Source organism: Equus asinus, chromosome 15 (genome assembly GCF_041296235.1).
Source record: "Equus asinus isolate D_3611 breed Donkey chromosome 15, EquAss-T2T_v2, whole genome shotgun sequence".
Classification (NCBI taxonomy): Eukaryota; Metazoa; Chordata; class Mammalia; order Perissodactyla; family Equidae; genus Equus; species Equus asinus.
In genome coordinates, this window is record NC_091804.1 from 35,636,356 (window position 1) to 35,654,623 (window position 18,268).

Sequence of the window (18,268 nt, forward strand, 5' to 3'; positions counted from 1 at the left end):
CCTCCTCCCTGAATTTCAGACTCACTTACCCAACGCCTACTCGCCATCTCCACTTGATGTCTAAAGGCATCTCAAATTTAATATCTCCAAAACCGAGCTTCCGATATTCTCCACCCCCACCCCAAACATGCACATCCATGGTTGGCTTATCCCTGTTAATGGCGCCTCTCATCCTTCCAGTTGCCCAGGCCAAAAATCTTGGAGTCATCCTTGATTCTTCTCTCTCACACCCGTCAGCAAATCTGTGTGCTCTACCCTCAAAGACAATCCAGAGTCCAACTCCTTTTCACCACTTCCACTATCGAGTTTTCGGTCAGGTCTTCCTGGCCACCCCTATTTTAAATTGCTACCCCAGCTACAAGCTCGCTCCTTTCCCACTTCGTTTTCCTCTGTAGCTCTTACCACCATCTAACATACTGCATGTCTTAGTTTTCTTGTTTATTAGTTATTAAACTCCATGGGGCCAGGATATTTGTCTTTTGTAGCTGCAGGGTCTGGAACGGTGCCTGGTATGTAGTTTGAGTTCCAGTAATTGCTGAATGAATGAATCTGTGAATATCACATAGCAATTTTGCTGCTGAGCAAGTCGGGTCATGCAAACATCTGGGTTCTGAGCCTTGGAATTCTTGCTGTGCCAGCACTGGGACAATCTTCCCTTACCCCTGCGCAGCGTCTGGGCATTTCCATTTATGCTCATTTGGTGGTTCTCCCAGGGTAGGCCTGGCCATGGCCTTCTCCAAGAAGGTCAGCACAAAGCAGCGGCCTCTGGGGAGAAGGGTCAGAGGCACTGAAGGCCAGGTCGGTCAGGCCCCCAGAGCACTGTGACCTGAGCTCTCTCCACACGGCTGGGGCTGTCTGGTGGAGCTGCTCTGGGGATAGCGCTCAAGGGAAAAAGGGAACTTCTGGCCTCTGAGGGCTCCCCGGGGAAAAGAACACCGAGTGAGCAGACGAAGGGGACTTCCGGGAGTGGAGCTGCCGGCAGAAGAACTAGTCTCCTGGTATCTTCCCTCAGCACCCGGCACAGTTCCTTGTAACCAACGCTATTCCATTTGCCAGACAGAAGCACCAACACTCAGTCACCGCAGACCTACCAGGACACTTCCAGGACACGGCAGTGGCCCATCGTCTCTAAACAAGGCTTGGAGAGAGAGAGCTGGCTTGAAGCTCAGGCTGGCTTGGCAACAGCTGCCCCTGGGATCCACCTGCCAGGTGCTCTTCTAAGGCTCGGGGACACCCAGAACCTGGCCCCTCCCTACCCCCAGTAACCAGGACCTGGGGAGATGGCCTGGCCTCAGCCTTCTCTATCTGCATGGGGACAAGGATGCTTGTTAATGCATTGAGAACTGGGTGAGGGGTGGAGCCCCTGCCCTGGGAAGGAGTGCTGCGCATAGGAAGAAAGAGGCAAAGTCCATCAGCCTTAGACTTCCCAGCTTCCCTGCCTCTGCCTGTGCGCCTTCCGTTAAGGCCTTGCTGACTCTGTCCTGAGCTAGATCTCCTTCCATGGAGCCTTTCCTGACCATTCCCGCTCCTACAGTGATCCCCTCTCCAGCCGAGCTCATAGAGTCATTCATTTGTTCATTTATTCATTCATTCACCCTCTGACCCATCTTTCCATCACTTCCTCCATTCATCCACTCATTCAACAAATATCTATCTAGTATCTCTCATGTGCCAAGCACTGATCTGGGCACTGGGGACACAGCAGTGAACAAGAAAGGGAATCCCTCCCTTCCGGGGGCTTACAGTGCAGCGGGGCAGACAGACAACAAAAGCCTAGATGCGTTAACAAATAGATAGTGTAATTTCCCTGCACTAGGTCTGGGCGTTTCCATCTATGCTCATTTGGTAGTGCTCTGTTCCTTCAAGAAAAGTAAAGCAGAGTGAACATGAGAGGGATGATCAAGGCCCCTGAGGAGGTAATGAATGAGCCGGGACCTGACCAAGTGAAGGAGAAAATCCTGAAATCCTAGGGAAGAGCATTCTAGTCAGAAGGAACAGAAGTGCAAAGACTGCAGCAGGAACATGACTTCTGTGTGTGCAAAACAAGAGGAGTCTGGGTAGCTGGACTTGAGGGAGGGGGGCAGGGAGGTGGGGGTGAGTTTGGAGAAGGTGACAGGGGCAGATGGAAGAGGCCCCGCAGGCAAGGCCTCTGGGTTTTATTCCACACGTGGTGGGAGCTAAGGAGTAGCGCCGTCTGATTCACAGGTATTTGTTTCTGTACTTTTTTGGCCTCCTGGTGCACAGAATTGGGTTGCTAATTCTTGCTTCATACTCACATCCTTGGTCCATGCGTGCTCCTTTTTCATGATTATATCCATGTGTATGTGTGTATTTCAGCGCAGTAAGCACCCGTGAACCTACCATCCAACAGGAAAACTAGCACCTTGATAGTAACTTGGTGTTTAAAAGGCCACTCTGGCTGCTGTGTGGAGAGTAGCCTGTAGGAGGTAACCGGCCAGTAAGGAGGAGACAGAGTCATCCAGAAGAGGGGCCTGGGGTGGTAGAGGTAGAGGTGGTGAGAAATTGACTGAGTTTGGGATGAATTTTGGAGGTAGAGCCCCCAAGACTCACTGTTGGATCACGTGACTATGGACCATGCATTCAAGGATGAATTCACTAATTATTAATTCAGTGCTTGCTGGTAAGTGCTTACTATATGTTAAGTCCTTTGCACGATCTACCTTTGACATGGTCCTTGCCCTACTCACAGCCTAGAGGTAGAGAGAGAGAAACACATACGTCAAATCAATTGGAATAAGTGCTGTGACCCAGTGAATCCAGGGAAGGGTTCATTCATTTTTCTGGGAGAAAAGAAAATGATGGTTAGTTATGACTTGGCTCATCGCAAGGGCTTAGTTCTTCTTATCTCATCTCTTGAATTGATCTGAGCTACTGATTAAACTCTTTAGTGTGTGTAAGTGTATTTTTCTACTTTAAAAGAAATATCTTTAATAGTCATATTTTTAAAACTGTATAAACTTCAGCGTACGCAAAGTATTTCAAATATCGGTCAAAGGCTGTCCTCATTGAACCTTCCAGAGCTCAATCTCTGGGTAACAGTTAAGAATATGAAAGGGAGTGGGGAAATAAAGGGAAAAACATTCCCTTTCTCTCAAATATGCATGTATTCATGTCCATTTAATTGAAGCATTTCAAGCCTTGGGAAGAGCCCAAGGTCTAGATTCCATTCAACTTTGGATCCCACCTTGAGCCTAGGGCAAGGCTGGCTACCCAGCACATTCTTCCTGACATGATTTTCCATGATCTAGATTGACTCCTGGCCAACTGGTGGGAATGTCAGGCCATCCGAATGGGGTGAGGGGTGGGAAAGGCACACCCAGGACACCAATGACGCAACCAAAGCCACCAATGACACCACCAAGGACAGAGGTCTAGTCTGGGAACCCCAGGTCCTGGCTTCTTGTATTGCTGTTTGATCCTGGGCTATAGTTTCCCTTTCGGCAAGGGGAGGTGGTTGGACTAGATGTAGGACAAGAGGAGAGAGTTATGAGGGGAGGCGAATGTGGTGGTTAGGGCATACGCTATCTGGCATTCAAAACACTATATAACCGCAGAATATTATTCAGTCTTAAAAAGGAAGGAAATTCTGACACGTGCTATAACATGGCTTGAGGACATTAACGCTAAGTGAAATAAACCAGTCACCCAAGGACAAATATCATATGATTCCACTTATACGAGGTACCTAGAGCAGTCAAACTCAGACAGAAAGTAGAATGGTGGCAGCCGGGACTTGGGGGAGGGGGAATGGGGAGTCAGTGTTTAATGAGTACAAAGTTTCAGTTTGGGAAGATGAAAAAGTTCTGGAGAGGGATGGTGGCGATGGTAGCACAACAGTGCGAGTAGACTGAATGCCACTGAATTGTCTACTTAGAAGTGGTTAAAATGGTAAATTTTATGTTGTATATATTTTACTGCAAATTTGTAAAATCCTAATTTTTCTAGGATCCCTCTCGGTGGAGAAGCAAGGCCCATCCTGGCTGACCAAGATTCCCTGAATTTATACCCCTTTCCACACTTCCCTAGGACATGGTTCCTTCTGCACAGGAAGAACCTCGCGGCTCTGAGTGGAGCTCCAGGTAGAAAGAGCAGGAGTCAGGCTCTGGGACAGACAAGCAAGGTCCCCAAACTTCCATTCAGCCTGGCTTCCACGAGGATCTCTTGGTGATAGGGGAACTGCGTCCTTTGTTCTCATGTTTATTCTGGGGCACAGGACAATGAGGGCCCGAAGGAGGCAGGGGAAAGGGTAACACAGGTTTTACCGCCCTTGAGAGCTGAGATGTCTGTGAGCAATTTTTGAAGACAGGCCAGGGCCCTTGTAGGAAGGCTTCAGGCCACATCAACTTTGAATGCTTTGTTGACCTAGTCCAGGAATATTACAGGATGGGTTTAGAACAGAGCCTCAGTGCAGGAATGGCGGCAGAGCCAGTTTTCCGTCAAGGCCTAGGAATGTGCAGGCATCCTCTTCAGCTGCTGTCTTCCTTGGTCTCTGTAATGGAGATGATAATCAGCTCCCTTCTTGGCTGGCCTATTGGTGGCCTAGAGCCAGAGCCATCAAGCTGGACTCCTTACCCAACTCCTTCAACATTTACCATCCCAGAGGCCTTCTCGTCTCTATCAACTTCCCACCACGATCACTGCTACCATCCCATTCATCATCTCTATCCACACGATCATCCCCTGTGCAGGTTACATTGTTATCTTCACCTTTGTCAGCACCACCGCATATTTCAAGAGGCCTTACTACAATAACCAATATTACTTTCATCTCTACTGTCCACATCACAACCACCAACCACAGCCTTGCTACCTACACCTCCAGCACTCTCATTACCACCATCACCACCACCACTTGGTGACACATCCCTTATTCCCGTTACTGGAGTCATCAGCAACTCCCATATTAACATCATCGTCGGCATCACTACCACCATTCTCACCAACACTCTTTCCCTTCACACTCCATCATCCTATCACCACCATTACTTTTCCTGTTTCTATAAGAGAACTCACCAGGGGGTTTGCAGACCCACAAGCAGATCTCTGTGGTCTCAAAATTGTTGGCATTGCCCTGACAACCACCATAGATGAAGTGCTCACACTCATTGGACGTTGAACTGTAGAAGTATTGGTGGAAATAGCCTTTGCAGGGACCCCTCACTGAGGGGAGCTGGCACAGGGCAGGGAGAGTTGGGGTCATCTCCTGGGGGGTCTCTTGCTTGAGATTGGCTGCAGGGGTAAGGAAGGACAAGATTGTTGCTTATGCGTCCTTTTTATGAACTGGTAAGTATTTTTTCCTGAGCATCTCTTCTACGGTCAAGCACCCTGCTAGGTGTTTGCCATACTTTACATTATTTCAACAACCTAATGGAGAGGTTATTACTGTCCCCACTTCACAGATGAAGAAACTGAGGCTCAGAGAGTTTTGGTAATTTTCCAAAAATCATAAAACCTGTAAGTTGGGGTCTGGGCTTAAACCCAGATTTAATTTCAAATCCAAGCTCTGCGTGCTACAGCCTCTCATAACCTAACATCAAGAGGTTTGTTGTAGCCTTGTTTATAATTGCAAAAAACTATAATTTGGAAAAAATGTGAATGTTCACCAACAAGGGATTGATGGGCTACTATGCAATTAGTAAAAACGTAGTGCTAATCTGTATGTGTCAGTACGGAGAGAGGTCCATAACTTTTGCTGAATGAAAAATCAAATTACAAAATAGGAGATCTAGTCTGGTCCCGTTGATGGCAAACACACATACAGACCCACAGCACGATGGCTCCAAGGCTGTTCACCAATTTATTTAGAGCAGTTATTTCTGGCTCATGGAATTTCAAGGGATTTTTCTTTTCTTTTTTTTAAACTTTTTTTTTTAAGATTTTATTTTTTTTTCCTTTTTTCTCCCCAAAGCCCCCTGGTACACAGTTGTATATTCTTAGTTGTGGGTCCTTCTAGTTGTGGCATGTGGGACGCCGCCTCAGCGTGGCTCAATGAGTGGTGCCATGTCAGAGCCCAGGATTCGAACCGACAAAACACTGAGCCGCCTGCAGCGGAGCGCGCAAACTTAACCACTCAGCCACGGGGCCGGCGCCAAGGATTTTTGTTTTCTAAAAATTCTTTTCAGTATCATTTGAATGACAATGAACAAGTATCATTTTTTATAATAAGGAAAAAGGTATTTGCATTAAACAATCTTTAATATCCATGGGTAATCAGCAAATAAAGAAGCAGACCTCTTTTACCAAATCATTTGTTATTTTAACTCCTTTCACACCTGGCTCTGGTTATCACACAAAGTGACTTATCAAACATGTGCACATCACACACCCTCCACAATTAGCCTTGGACATTCAGGACCCCAGTGTATCTCTTCATGGAGTGCAGCAAACACCACTTTGATTTGTACACTTTCCCTGATAAGGACAGCATCCCTCAGACAAATAAGCACATGGGTCAACTCAGCTGCACCGTACCATCTTGTGAATCCTCAGCGGATGTGACCCTCGCCGTGCTGGATGTACTGGGAGAAGTCGAAGCTGGGAGAGGAAGAGGCTATTCCAGGGAGGAAATTCAAGCCCTTCCTTTGGAGCAGCACTTCTGAACCTTGGTGGAACATTAGACTCTCTTGGGGAACTTTAAAAAAATCCCGATGCTCAGGCTTTTGCCCAGACCAGTTAAATTAGAATCTCTGAATGTGGGACCCAGAGAGACCCCAGGTGACTCCAATGTGCAGCCAAGTTTGAGAACCTGGTCTCATTTTTAAAGCAGAATGAAACTCATTCTCTCATAAGAATTCTAGGGAGTAGGGTTCTGGAGAGAAGGAGTGTTGGGGCTGCGTAAAATAGGGGGCCCACTTTTTAGTTATTTATTTGTTGAGGAAGATTGGCCCTGAGCTAACATCTGTGCCCATCTTCCTCTACTTTATATGTGGGATGCCTGCCACAGCATGGCTCGACAAGCAGTGTGTAGGTCCACACCCGGGATCCGAACCAGCGAACCCCGGGCCGTCGAAGTGGAACATGCAAACTTAACCATTGCGCCACTGGGCCGGCCCTGGGGACCCACTTTTTAATTCACATATTTACACGTTGTTCTTTAAAAATAAACAAATGTATTGCTTTTTAATAAAAATTAAAATTTGGCAAAGATTTAATTAAATCAAATAGACATCCAGGAGGTCTGGCCCCAGATCCTTCCCAGACTAGATGGTAGATCGCAGGCAAGCCCTGTCCCGTATCTAGGCCCTGGTTTCCTCCCGAGGTGGAAGTGACCGGGTGGGCTTTTGGTCCAGCCCCCATTCCCCCACAGGCTATGAGTCTCAGGGATCCTCTTTCTCAACCCCTCAGCTCTCCGGAGATCTTTCCTGAGCTGGCCGTGCCCACGAGGCAGGGGGCGAGGCAGAGGGCAAGGAAGCGGCTGAACTTCACGGTGCCAGGAGCTGCGTGTTCTGGGCTGGGCTGGGCGGCTGGAATTTCCACCTCCGGCTGAAGGAGAAGGAGCCCTATTCCCCTGGGTTGGGGGAAGTATCTTGCTTTTCGTTACTCGGAAGAGGAAGCGCTCTGGGCAAGGTGTGCGGGCCCAGAGAAAGTGGACTTTTTACCTGGATGCAGTTCCACTCTCCTTGGAGGAGTTCTTGGGGGCTATTGAGCAAATTCCCTAAGTCAGTACTTCTGCAGCATCTGGAATGCCAGTCCTCAGCTTCATCTACTGCAGACCTGAGTCCCTGTGACCTTGGACTGGTAAGTGGGCCCTCGGGGCCTCAGTTTCCCAATTTATAAAACAAATGGGCTGGACGATATGGTCCCTGAGGGCCCAGCACAGCTGTTCTCTATTCTGTTATTATTGGCTCCCATCCAGAGCCTCCCAGCTGGTTGTCTCGACATCCCAGGAGAGAAAACATAGCTCTTTGTTCATTGGTTCATTTTAACATCCCAGGAGAGAAAACATAGCTCTTTGTTAATTTTAGAATATTGAGTTGATTGTTTTATATAATTATCATGCTTATTTTAAAAAGATCAAGCTATACTGAATAGTACAAACAAGAAGCAAAATCTTTCTCCCAGTTCTGTCATAGTGCTGTGCAACAGAAATACCATGCAAGCCACAAACAGAATTTTTCTGGTAGCTGCATTTTAAAGAGAAAGAGGTCAAACTAATTTTAATAATAGTTTAACTCAATATATCCAAAATATTATCATTTTAACATATAATCAACATGTAATAAAAAATATTAATGTGATATTTTGCTTTTCTTTGTGCTAAGTCTTTGAAATCTGGCGTATATTTCACACTTACAGCACATCATGATTCATACCAGCCATATTTCATGTGCTCAATGGCCACATGTGGCTTGTGCCCACCATATGGGACAGTGAACTTCCACCACGTGTAGTAACTAACAGTAAGTTCAGGTTAACCTCATTAACATTTTGTTAGGTAGATAAACAAAAACAATTCTACAAAAACAAATTTTCCTGAATTTTTCCCTGAAGTTTTGCATATTGCCTTTATACTTGAAGGACAATTAGATCATGTGAAAAATCCTGAATCGTACTTTCTTGTCTAGAACAATTGTGAACCTGGCTTTACTGAATTCCGCCATGGAGTGTGGCTATGAAGTGGCCTGAAAGGTTTCATCCCATAAAGGTTACTTTCTTTCCTATCTGAAGGACATCTCTGCTCACCTTTGAGCTTTAGTACCTTAACGAGGATATTTTGGTATCATCCTCTGCATCTTTTTTTTTTTGAGGAAGATTAGCCCTGAGCTAACATCTGCTGCCAATCCTCCTCTTTTTGCTGAGGAAGACAGGCCCTGAGCTAACATCCGTGCCCATCTTCCTCTACTTTGTATGTGGGACGCTTACCACAGCATGGCTTGCCAAGCGGTGCCATGTCCACACCCAGGATCCGAACCGGTGAACCCTGGGCCACCAAAGTGGAACATGCGCACTTAACTGCTGCACCACTGGGCCAGTCCCTCTGCATCATTTTTTTTAAACTGGAACATGGGGTGCTTTTTTCAATCTACAGATTTTTTTTTCAGGTTTCCTCTTTTTGGTCAGCTCCGTGAAGGACATCCTAAATACTACATGAGACACAGCAGAATATTTTTTCTTCTAGTATTAAAAAAAAAATGCCTTTCACAAATATTTTTAAGAAACTTCTATATCATCAGGGTGGTGATCTTGACTAAACAACACTTCTAAGGAATCATGTTCTTGATTTCTTAGTTACATTCAGAAATTGCTTCCTAACCATGATAAATATTGTGTACAGGTTTTCAAAATGTCCCCAGATGCACATTATTTTTTTAAAGATCAGTCTGGCTGAACATTTTTGCCAGACTAATACTCCTGAGAGTCCAAACTAAAAAACCCCAGTCTCTCTGTTCCTCTGGGTACTGTCCTTTTGTCCCCTTGACTCCTTAATCTGGACTCAAATTCACTGCCATGTCCTCTGAAGAGGGGAAGCTCTTGGCGGGACGGTTCAACTTCCACATCGATGAGTGGCCTCTGGGAGACCTCTTCAGCAGCTCCGGGCCTCTTTCTGAGGTGGTCATTGCCGAGGACCAGGAGACTCAGCAGTCCCAGTGTTTCAGCTTCATCACCTTCACCAATCCAGAGTGGGCCTCAGACGCCATGAGAGCCCTGAACGGAGAGTCTCTGGATGGTTGCCAGATCCGTGGGGACCACGCAGGCAAGTTGGCTCCAGGGGACTGGAAGGGATGCCTAGGGGCTCGTGGGTGTCGTCGCAGCTACTCTAGAGGTGGTGGGGACCAGGGCTATGGGAGTGGCAGGTATGACAGTTGACCTGGAGGATATGGATACGGATATGGAAGGTCAGGAGACTATGGTGGCAGAAGTCAGGGTGGTTATGACTGCTACTCAGGAGGAAATCACAGAGACCATTACGACAACTGAGATGACGCATACACGCCTAATGCAGATACACAAGGAATGAAACTTCAGATCTGGCTCGTCCTTCCAAATGGCTGTATTTGGCAAGATTTTGGAAGCTGCACTGAAACATCGATTTTAGTTCATGAACTTCTGTTTTTGAGTTGAGCGCCCAAGGTAGCTTGTTAAAGACCTTTTAGAAAGTTCCTTGTATTTTTCAAAATTTCTATCCCATTTAAAGACAAATTCTGGGACATTTGTAGAGCCTGGGTATTTTTTCTTCTACAGATTTTGTTTTTAGGGAAATTTTTTATATAACCTCTTTGAAGCAATTTTCTGTTAAAATTGTTGAGTTTTCTATGTAAGAGACATCAGTTATGTTAGATTATCTTCACTTGTCCTGCAGTGGTTGTTAAAAGCACAGCTGCTGGAGATGGACAAATTTCAATACCAGCTTTGCCACTTGTTATCTGTGTGACTGCGGGCAAGTTACTTAACTTCTATGGACTGGACTATAGTTTCTATTTGGAGATAACATTGGACAATGATAACAATGGATAGTAAATGGAGATAACCAGGGAAACGACTTGTGTTTGGAATCCCCGAGGTTCACTGTGCCAAAAGGATTCGCAAGACTCAGAAGTGGTTATAAAGTTTACAGCAGATCCACGCAGAGTAAAATCCACAAAGGAAAAAGTATTGGGGGTGAAATACAGGAAAACTAGGCCCAAGTTCCAAACATCTCCTTCCATTTGAGTCATGCAGGACGTGGTTAATTCCTCAGCCCAACTGGTGCAAAGTGTTGCCAACCAGGGGAGCCTGGGTGTCTTGAGTTTTTACTGTGGCATATACTGCATGCATGACTGACCTCAGTCAGTGAAGCCCCAAACCCCAGAAAGCAGGCATTTATCATGTTAAAAATGATTAAAGAAAATTTAGGTGACACAAACTTGACACTTCATGAAATGGGCAGTCTCCATTCCCAAGGGTCCAGGGAACAGCAGAGTGGGGTTTAAGGCAGGAAGCTTCTACAGGATAAAGAATAAGAAAAAAGGAAAAGAAAAATAGAAAATGAGTAAGGAACAGGAAATAAGTATAGATCCCTGAGTTGGCTTGGCATTTGGGGATTGGCTGACTGGATATGCTGCATTTCCGGTCAAGCAGAGCATTTATCTAAGGTTGGTTTGCTGACTAGGCACCCCAGGCAGGAGTGGCTCCATCTTGGGTCTAGAAAATTATTTTAACAGTCTCCCCCCTTTTGATCGTCCTCTTGACTATTCAAGAGGCTCGATCAAAAATATCAGTCTTGGGGCCGGCCTCGTGGCGCAGCGGTTAAGTTCGCTCCTTCTGCTTCAGCAGCCTGGGGTTTGCTGATTCGGATCCCGGGTGCGGACATGGCACCGCTTGGCACGCCATGCTGTGGTAGGCGTCCCACATATAAAGTAGAGGAAGATGGGCATGGAGGTTAGCTCAGGGTCAGTCTTCCTCAGCAAAAAGAGGAGGATTGGCAGCAGTTAGCTCAGGGCTAATCTTCCTCAAAAAAATATCGGTCTTTGCGTGACTCTGGGTTACCATTGCCTCTTCAGGTCTCAGTGTAGTATTCGCAAGAGACAATGTCAGCCTCATGTTCTTGGATTGGGTTACATTCTTCTGTTCTCCTTTGTCATTCCAGTTGGAGAGAACCGTAGTTGGTCAATGGATGCCCATATACATTTAAAGCTTTTGAGAGAACGCAGCATATTAAGGAGACAATCATTAGCAACAAAATAATGACAGAGGTTTGAAGAGCACCCCTGAGCCAGGGTCCCCACGATCCAAACCAGCTAGAATCGAATAAGTCCAGAAATGATCCCGAAGAGGGGGGTAGTTCTTTGAGCCAGTCTGCCTGTTTATGTATTCCACGTAACTGTGTCTCCACTTCCTCAGAAGTGTTTATCCAGCAAGATTGTTTCAGAGAAGCTGAGGCACTGGAAATCAGGGAGAAGTTTGTGACAGACAGAAAGCACTGTAGGATCACCAGCATCAGAGCAAATCCAACAGTTGGTTGTAGGCTGTAGTTTGGATGACCCCTTCTTTGCAACAGCCTGAGATGCGTGAATCTTGGCATTATCTTCCCAGGCCAGGGCGAGGCGAAAGGTGGACAAAAGAATCATAAGGACTCCATGGTGTAAGAATTTCATAAACAGCCCGATTTACACATGAGGGCACAGAGGCCCAGAAGCATGAGTAATTTGCCACGCCCAGGTCCTCCTGACTGTGAAAACTGCACCACTGTGGTGTCCCACACTCCCAGCTGAGATCATCTCCAGCACGAGATAGGAATTAAGGTATTCTTCTCCCAAGGGTACCTGCAATTGTTAGTGGGTCCTGACAGTTCAGTCAAGTCCAGACGGGAGGGTGTCTCTGTAGCGGGTGGGTGGGGACCACTGCGATGCTGAGCCTTACTAACCTGTGCGCACTGCAAAGTGTGGTGCAGGTGTGTTGGTATCTTCTCAATCGCCCTGAAATCTACCTAATCGCTTCATCTTCTGCGGGATGTGGGTTTGGGGGCACTTGTTCCATTTTGCGAAAGAACCGAAGTGACTTGTACTTGTCACATGGTAGATGTTGCAACCATTCCAAAGAAGTAAGGTAAAGGTAGAGGTTCAGAGAGGCCGATTAATGTGAGAGAATTCTGAGGTTCTCCGAGATTCACCTCTTCCTGGTCTTGTTTCCTCTGCCACTTTCCCAAGGCGTGTGGGAAAGACAGCTTTTCTCCCCGCCGGCTCCCCTTCTCCTTCCACCCCGGTGAGGTTTCCTCCAGGCTGGCTGATCAAAGGGTGGTTCTGTGGACCATTTTATAGGAAAGGAGATTGGGCCTGGGGATGCACCTGTCACAGTGAGCCTGTTAGAAATGCTGCTTTTCAGGCCTCACCCCAGACTGCTGAATCATAACGTGCATTTCAGCGAGATCCCCAGCCTATTCGCAGGCGTGATAAAGTGTGAGAAACACTACTACTGAGCGTTTCGGCTGAGGAGGTGGGGAGAGATTGCGCAATGAACAGTTTTGATCCCAGCTCCTCCCCTTTCTCTCCCAGTCGCCTGTTCCCACCCCTCAGCTGGGGTATGAAAAGCTCTGTCAGCCCCAGGTTTCCTCAGAAGCCCTTCCTCAAGGCCACCATGATGAACCGGCTTTGCCTTTTCGCCCTTCTCGGCTTCCTGAGCATCCTGGTGGCCGGAACCCAGGGGAAAAACACCCCTCCACCTCTCCACCACCCTACCCAGCACCCTCAGCACCAGCCTTGCCACCACCTTACCCACCACCCTTGCCACCACCGTAACCACCAACATAAGCCCTCGATCAGCTCTCTTCTGGTGATTGGGGCAGAAAATGCAGGTGAGTCTGTGGAAGAGACTGGGGGGGCAGGAGTAGGGGGAACCAAACCTCTCTTGATTAGAAATCAATGCAAAGTTTTTCTCTTAAATGAGAGCTTTCCTTCTGTTTTCTGGGCAATTATGTGATATTTTTAGCCTGTGTTTTGCAGGATTTTTTTGTCCCATTTACTCGACAGTTTATTGAAGGAGTTAAGAAGTCTGTGGCTGAATAAACACATAGAATAATTCAGAGAATTTTAAGTTCCTCTCTTAAATGTTCGTCAAGATATTTTACGTTTTGGCAACTTACATCTAAAATATATAATAATAATTTTTCAATTCCCGGATAAGCGCACATTTTAAAACTTTACATGGAGTAAAATATGTGTTTTTGATACACTCCAGTCCTTAAAAGGAAGCCATTCACTTAATCTGGTGCTCAAAAAAAAGAAGCATCGATTTGTCCCTGTGTTGGAAGATCCGGCAGTGCTGGTCCCCAGGGCGGCCACGGGGGCCTTGGCTGCCCTGCTTCTGTGGGGGGGAGGCTAAAGGGCTCTTTCTGGGCAACTTTGTCCACAGGTGGTTTATAGCTCAGGTACTGACACGCAACGTTCAATTAGAATTTAATGAGTGCATCTAACAACTGTTCTAAGAACTAACATTTATTTGCTTTTGATTAATTGCTCCTTACTTTATAGACATCATTTGTGATCCTCTCAACAAATCTATGAGGTTAAGATTATTATGCTCATTTCACTGATGAGGCTGCCGTGGCTCAGAGTGGTTAATTGTCTTACCTAAGATCACACAGCCAATGAGCTGCATTGCTAACACCTCAAAGAACATGTAGTCCAGGGGTTTGCACAAGATGCTCCTTGAGCCTTGGGTGTACTAAGGTAGGAGAATGGTGAAGTGAGGGGAGTGAGAGGGCTGAGGATGGGGCTCTGGACCCCACACCTGGGTACCTACCAGAACAGCTTTTTTGGGATTTTTTTGGTTTTTTTTGCTGAGGAAGATTTGCCCTGAGCTAACATCTGTGCCAATCTTCCTCTATTTTGTATGTGGGTTGCAGCCACAACACAGTCACCAACAAGTGGATCCCTACCTGCGGTCCAGCGCCGCCAACTTGCATCCCGCCGAGCTCCACTACCGTGCAAGAAGCCTAGCCTCCTAGAGGAGTTTTCTTTTGGTAAGATTTCATTTGAAAGAAGGGAACGGCTGCTAAAAAGGATTGATGTCCATATCCTCATGGCACATGTTTTATTCTTCATAAGGCTAAGATGTCACTGGACGTAGTGTTTTGCTTATTCCACAATATACTGCAACCATTTCCCAATATCAGTTAATATTCTTCTACAATCTTATTTACTTATTGCAAAATTTGTGATATATTCTATTTTAAATATTTCTTTTTTTTAATTCCAAAGGGAATATATGCTTATTGTAACTAGTGGAAAGATGTAAAGATGTGTAAAGACAGTTCTGAGACTCCCTCTCCGGTATGTTTGTTTTTTCTAACACCACTGAGCAGTTCTCCAGTTCTCAGAGGACACTGACTGGACATCCTGCTGTTGAACTCAGTTCTGACACTATCCACCTGGAGACAGCAGTCAGATCCCATAGCTAAAGGACTCAGTCCCACAAAACTGCACCTCCTCCCCCCACGTCTGAGGCCAATTCCAAGACCAGATTGTCGCTGACCAGCTCTAGATCAGAGGTTTCCACGACCTCCTCCTCAGCTTGATTAATTTGCTAGAATGGCTCACAGAACTCAGAGAAACATTTTACTACTAGATCACTATTGTATTATAAAAGGATAGAACTCAGGAACAGCCAGAAGGAAGTGATGCACAGGGCGAGGTCTGGGCAAAGGCTGTGAGCTTCCACATCCAGGCTGGGCGCTCTACACGCATCTCCACCTCCCCTACTACCCTTCTTTATTTTGAGACATGCTAGATCTTCGGCTGTTCACTGTGTAGACCGAGCTGGGATGATCATCCTCATAACTGACCCAGAGCCCTCTTGTATCCTTGCAGTCCCTCCTGCCTTCTGCCTGGAGCCTCCCTATGTGGGTCGCTGCAGGGCCATGATACGCAGGTACTTCTACAACGCCACCTCGGCGCAATGTGAGACTTTTACATATGGTGGCTGTAGACAGAAGAAGAATAACTTCATCAGCAAGGAGGAGTGCCTGAAAACCTGCCGTGGGGAGGGGGCTGCACTCCAGGGTAAGGTGGGGGGCGGGGCAGGGAGGGGAAGGCCTGGGGAAAGAGGTAGAGTTCAGGGTGGCCCATACCCCTCATGCTTGGGCAGTGTCTTTCCTCTGGGCTGTCTTCCAAGGAGGAAGTGGCAGCAGTGTGCTGTGACCAGAGATGGAGCACGTCCTCCACGGGCCAGATTGGCAGAAGGTCACAGTAGAAGTGTCCCTTGAGATAATCTGAGCCATCTGCCCTGCTCCCCTTTTTCAGATGGGAACATTGAGGCAGCCACCCTGCAGAGGGTATCTGCAGGGCTCCTGAGCCCACCCCCCAACCCCCTGGGTGTGGCTTCCTTCCTGTTGGTCACCCCGGTCATGGAGAGGACCGTGGTTGTTCATTTCTGGGATGCTGTAGGATCTGTCAGGGTGGACAGTGTCCAGGTCAGGGGCATCAGTGATGGCAATCAACAAGGTCCTTTCTCATTGCAGAGATCAAGCCACACGTGCTGCCCTGAGATGCTGAAGTCTGGGGAGGCCCCATGCAAGGCTGGGCTGTGGCTGCCTTCCCAAGTAGTTCAGCCTCCTTGTCTGATCCCTTCTCAACCCACCCCTCCTCAGTAGAACCCTGCCTCTTTCCTCCTCCCCCTGGTCTACTTGTTCCTTCTCTGTCTTATCCAGTAGGCTCCAAGCACCATGAGAGCCAGAACTGTATGCCTGTGTTTTTCTCATCACATTATCCCTAGAACTTCACACAGTCCCCAGCATGAAGGAGATGGTTCATAAACATTGGGGGAATGAGTGCATGCATGAGCACAGCTCCTCTCTACTGGGTGATACAGGGTGACAGGTTTGAAGCCAGAACTCTAACCCGGACCTCATTCTCACTGCATCCACATCTTCATCCCCCACCCACCATCACTGGGTTCTTTGGGGGTGGCAGCAGTGGACTTCCTGGCATCAAGTTCTGATTGCCATCAGTGACAGGTATTTTCGTTAAAAAGAAGCCCCTTTTCCCCATAATGATGTTGCACATTTTCCTGTCTGTGGCTGCAAACTCTCTGGCCTTAGATTTAAATAAACTCACTTTCAAATTAAACTAACCGGAGTGGATTTGTTGTTTGCAACTAAGAACCTTAACTACTACAGTCCCTCCCAATGGTGGACGTTCACACTGTTCTGCAGAGCAGTGGCATCTCCCCTTTTCCTTCCTTCACACTGAGCCCTACCACGTCTCGGAAGCAAACCGATTACAGTGCCAGCTACCTCTTGATGGCCACTGTGAGCTCACAAAAACCTGGGCGTCAAGATTTTTTGACTTTTGGGGCCAAGTCAAATTTTAGGGCTCTGGACTCTGAAGGAAGAAGGTAGGAACATGAGTCTCAGATGTCCACTGGTCCAGGGAGCACCTGCCCTGGGGCTGTGTGTGGGGCGGGGGAAGGAGCCTTGCTAGTTCAGTGAGAGCGACTGCGACACCCATTTAGTCAGCACTTTCCATGCACCAGGCTTCACGCTTGGCGTTTTGCATGCATTATTCCGTTTACTCATCCTAAGAATCCTGCCAGGGAGGAAATGGGGGCTTGGAGTTGTCACACAGCAGCCCTATTAGTTTCCTGGGGCTGCTGTCACGGAGTACTGCAAACCGAGGGGCTTAAACAAGCGATACTTATTGTCTCACAGTTTTGGAAGCTAGAAGCCTGGGATCAAGGTGTCAGCAGGGCCGTGCACCCTCTGAAGGCACTGGGAAAGACTCTGTTCCAGCTCTGTCTCCTAGCTTCTGGAAGTTCCTTGGCTCGTGGCAGCATAAGTCCAATCTTCACATGCGTTCTTTCTGTGTGTGACCTAATTTCCCCTTTTTATGACACCAGTCATACCGGATTAGGGCCACGCTAATGACCTCATCTTAACTGGATCACCTCTGTAAAGACCCTATTTCCAAATAAGGTCCCATTCTGAGGAACCTCAGAATGTATGCCTGTGTTTTCCTCATCACATTATGCCTAGAACTTCACACAGTCCCCAGCATGAAGGAGATGGTTCATAAACATTGGGGGAATGAGTGCATGCATGAGCACAACTCCTCTCTACTGGGTGATACAGGGTGACAGGTTTGAAGCCAGAACTCTAACCCGGACCTCATTCTCACTGCATCCACATCTTCATCCCCCACCCACCATCACTGGGTTCTTTGGGGGTGGCAGCAGTGGACTTTCTGGCATTGACTTTCTGGAAGCTTAGGACTCCAACACTTCATTTCTGGGGGGACGCAGTTCAACCCATTATAACAGATAAATGGCAGAACTTGGGCTTATCTGACTGATGGAGAGCCTTTGTCCTTCGGAGGGAGGAAGATTGCGGAAGTCAAGAGCCCAGCCTCTCCAGCAAGGCTGCAGGGGTCCAAAGCCTGGGTCTGTCTTAGTTTGGGGTTCCTACGAAGCAGAGGGCAAGTAACTCAGGTAAGGTGGAGGCAGGTGAGACAGGGCAGGAAAGGCAGACAATAAACATTTAGTTATTAAGCCCATTCTCACTGAGACTGGTGCTTGATCCCAGAGGGGACTGGGGAAGTGGGAAAACAGATTCCCTGCAATTATCTCCCCCAAGAGACAAGGGGATGTTTACACACCATTTCCCTGTCCTGCGTTGGTTGAGGACTTCTGGCTTGTTCTGTGTACAGGCTTTTCTTGTGCGCCTCCCAAGAAAGCCCCTTGGCAAAGAGATGCAGATGCAGAGATGCAGGAAGTCAGCCAGCAGTACTGGAGGAGTTTGCTCCCAGGGGTGAGGGTAGGACACTATTTATGTGGCTTT

General features: G+C 47.3%; 1 protein-coding gene and 1 pseudogene across 2 annotated transcripts; both read left to right on the top strand.

Moving 5' to 3' along the window:
• The first annotated feature begins 9,211 nt into the window (after positions 1-9,211).
• LOC106842998 (RNA-binding protein 3 pseudogene) lies at positions 9,212-9,939 on the top strand (annotated as a pseudogene).
• Positions 9,940-12,067: 2,128 nt separating this feature from the next.
• LOC106843023 (uncharacterized) lies at positions 12,068-16,562 on the top strand. 2 transcript variants are annotated; one of them, XM_014859878.3, is made up of 5 exons: positions 12,068-12,242; positions 12,993-13,291; positions 14,342-14,458; positions 15,306-15,497; positions 15,956-16,562. In XM_014859878.3, the coding sequence occupies exons 2-5, from the start codon at positions 13,021-13,023 to the stop codon at positions 15,979-15,981; spliced, it is 606 nt and encodes a 201-aa protein (XP_014715364.2). In that variant the 5' UTR covers positions 12,068-12,242; positions 12,993-13,020; the 3' UTR covers positions 15,982-16,562. The 2 variants fall into 2 exon arrangements, with proteins under 2 accessions (XP_014715364.2, XP_070342102.1); XM_070486001.1 differs by lacking the exon at positions 12,068-12,242 and having other exon boundaries at positions 12,937-13,291.
• The last annotated feature ends 1,706 nt before the right edge of the window (positions 16,563-18,268 follow it).

Coding starts and splice junctions, on each gene's coding strand:
- LOC106843023 (XM_070486001.1), top strand. CDS start 12,952: ATGAACAGTTTTGATCCCAGCTCCTCCCCTTTCTCTCCCAGTCGCCTG. Junction 13,292..14,341: donor GATTGGGGCAGAAAATGCAG/GTGAGTCTGTGG, acceptor TGTGGGTTGCAG/CCACAACACAGTCACCAACA. Junction 15,498..15,955: donor GGAGGGGGCTGCACTCCAGG/GTAAGGTGGGGG, acceptor TTCTCATTGCAG/AGATCAAGCCACACGTGCTG.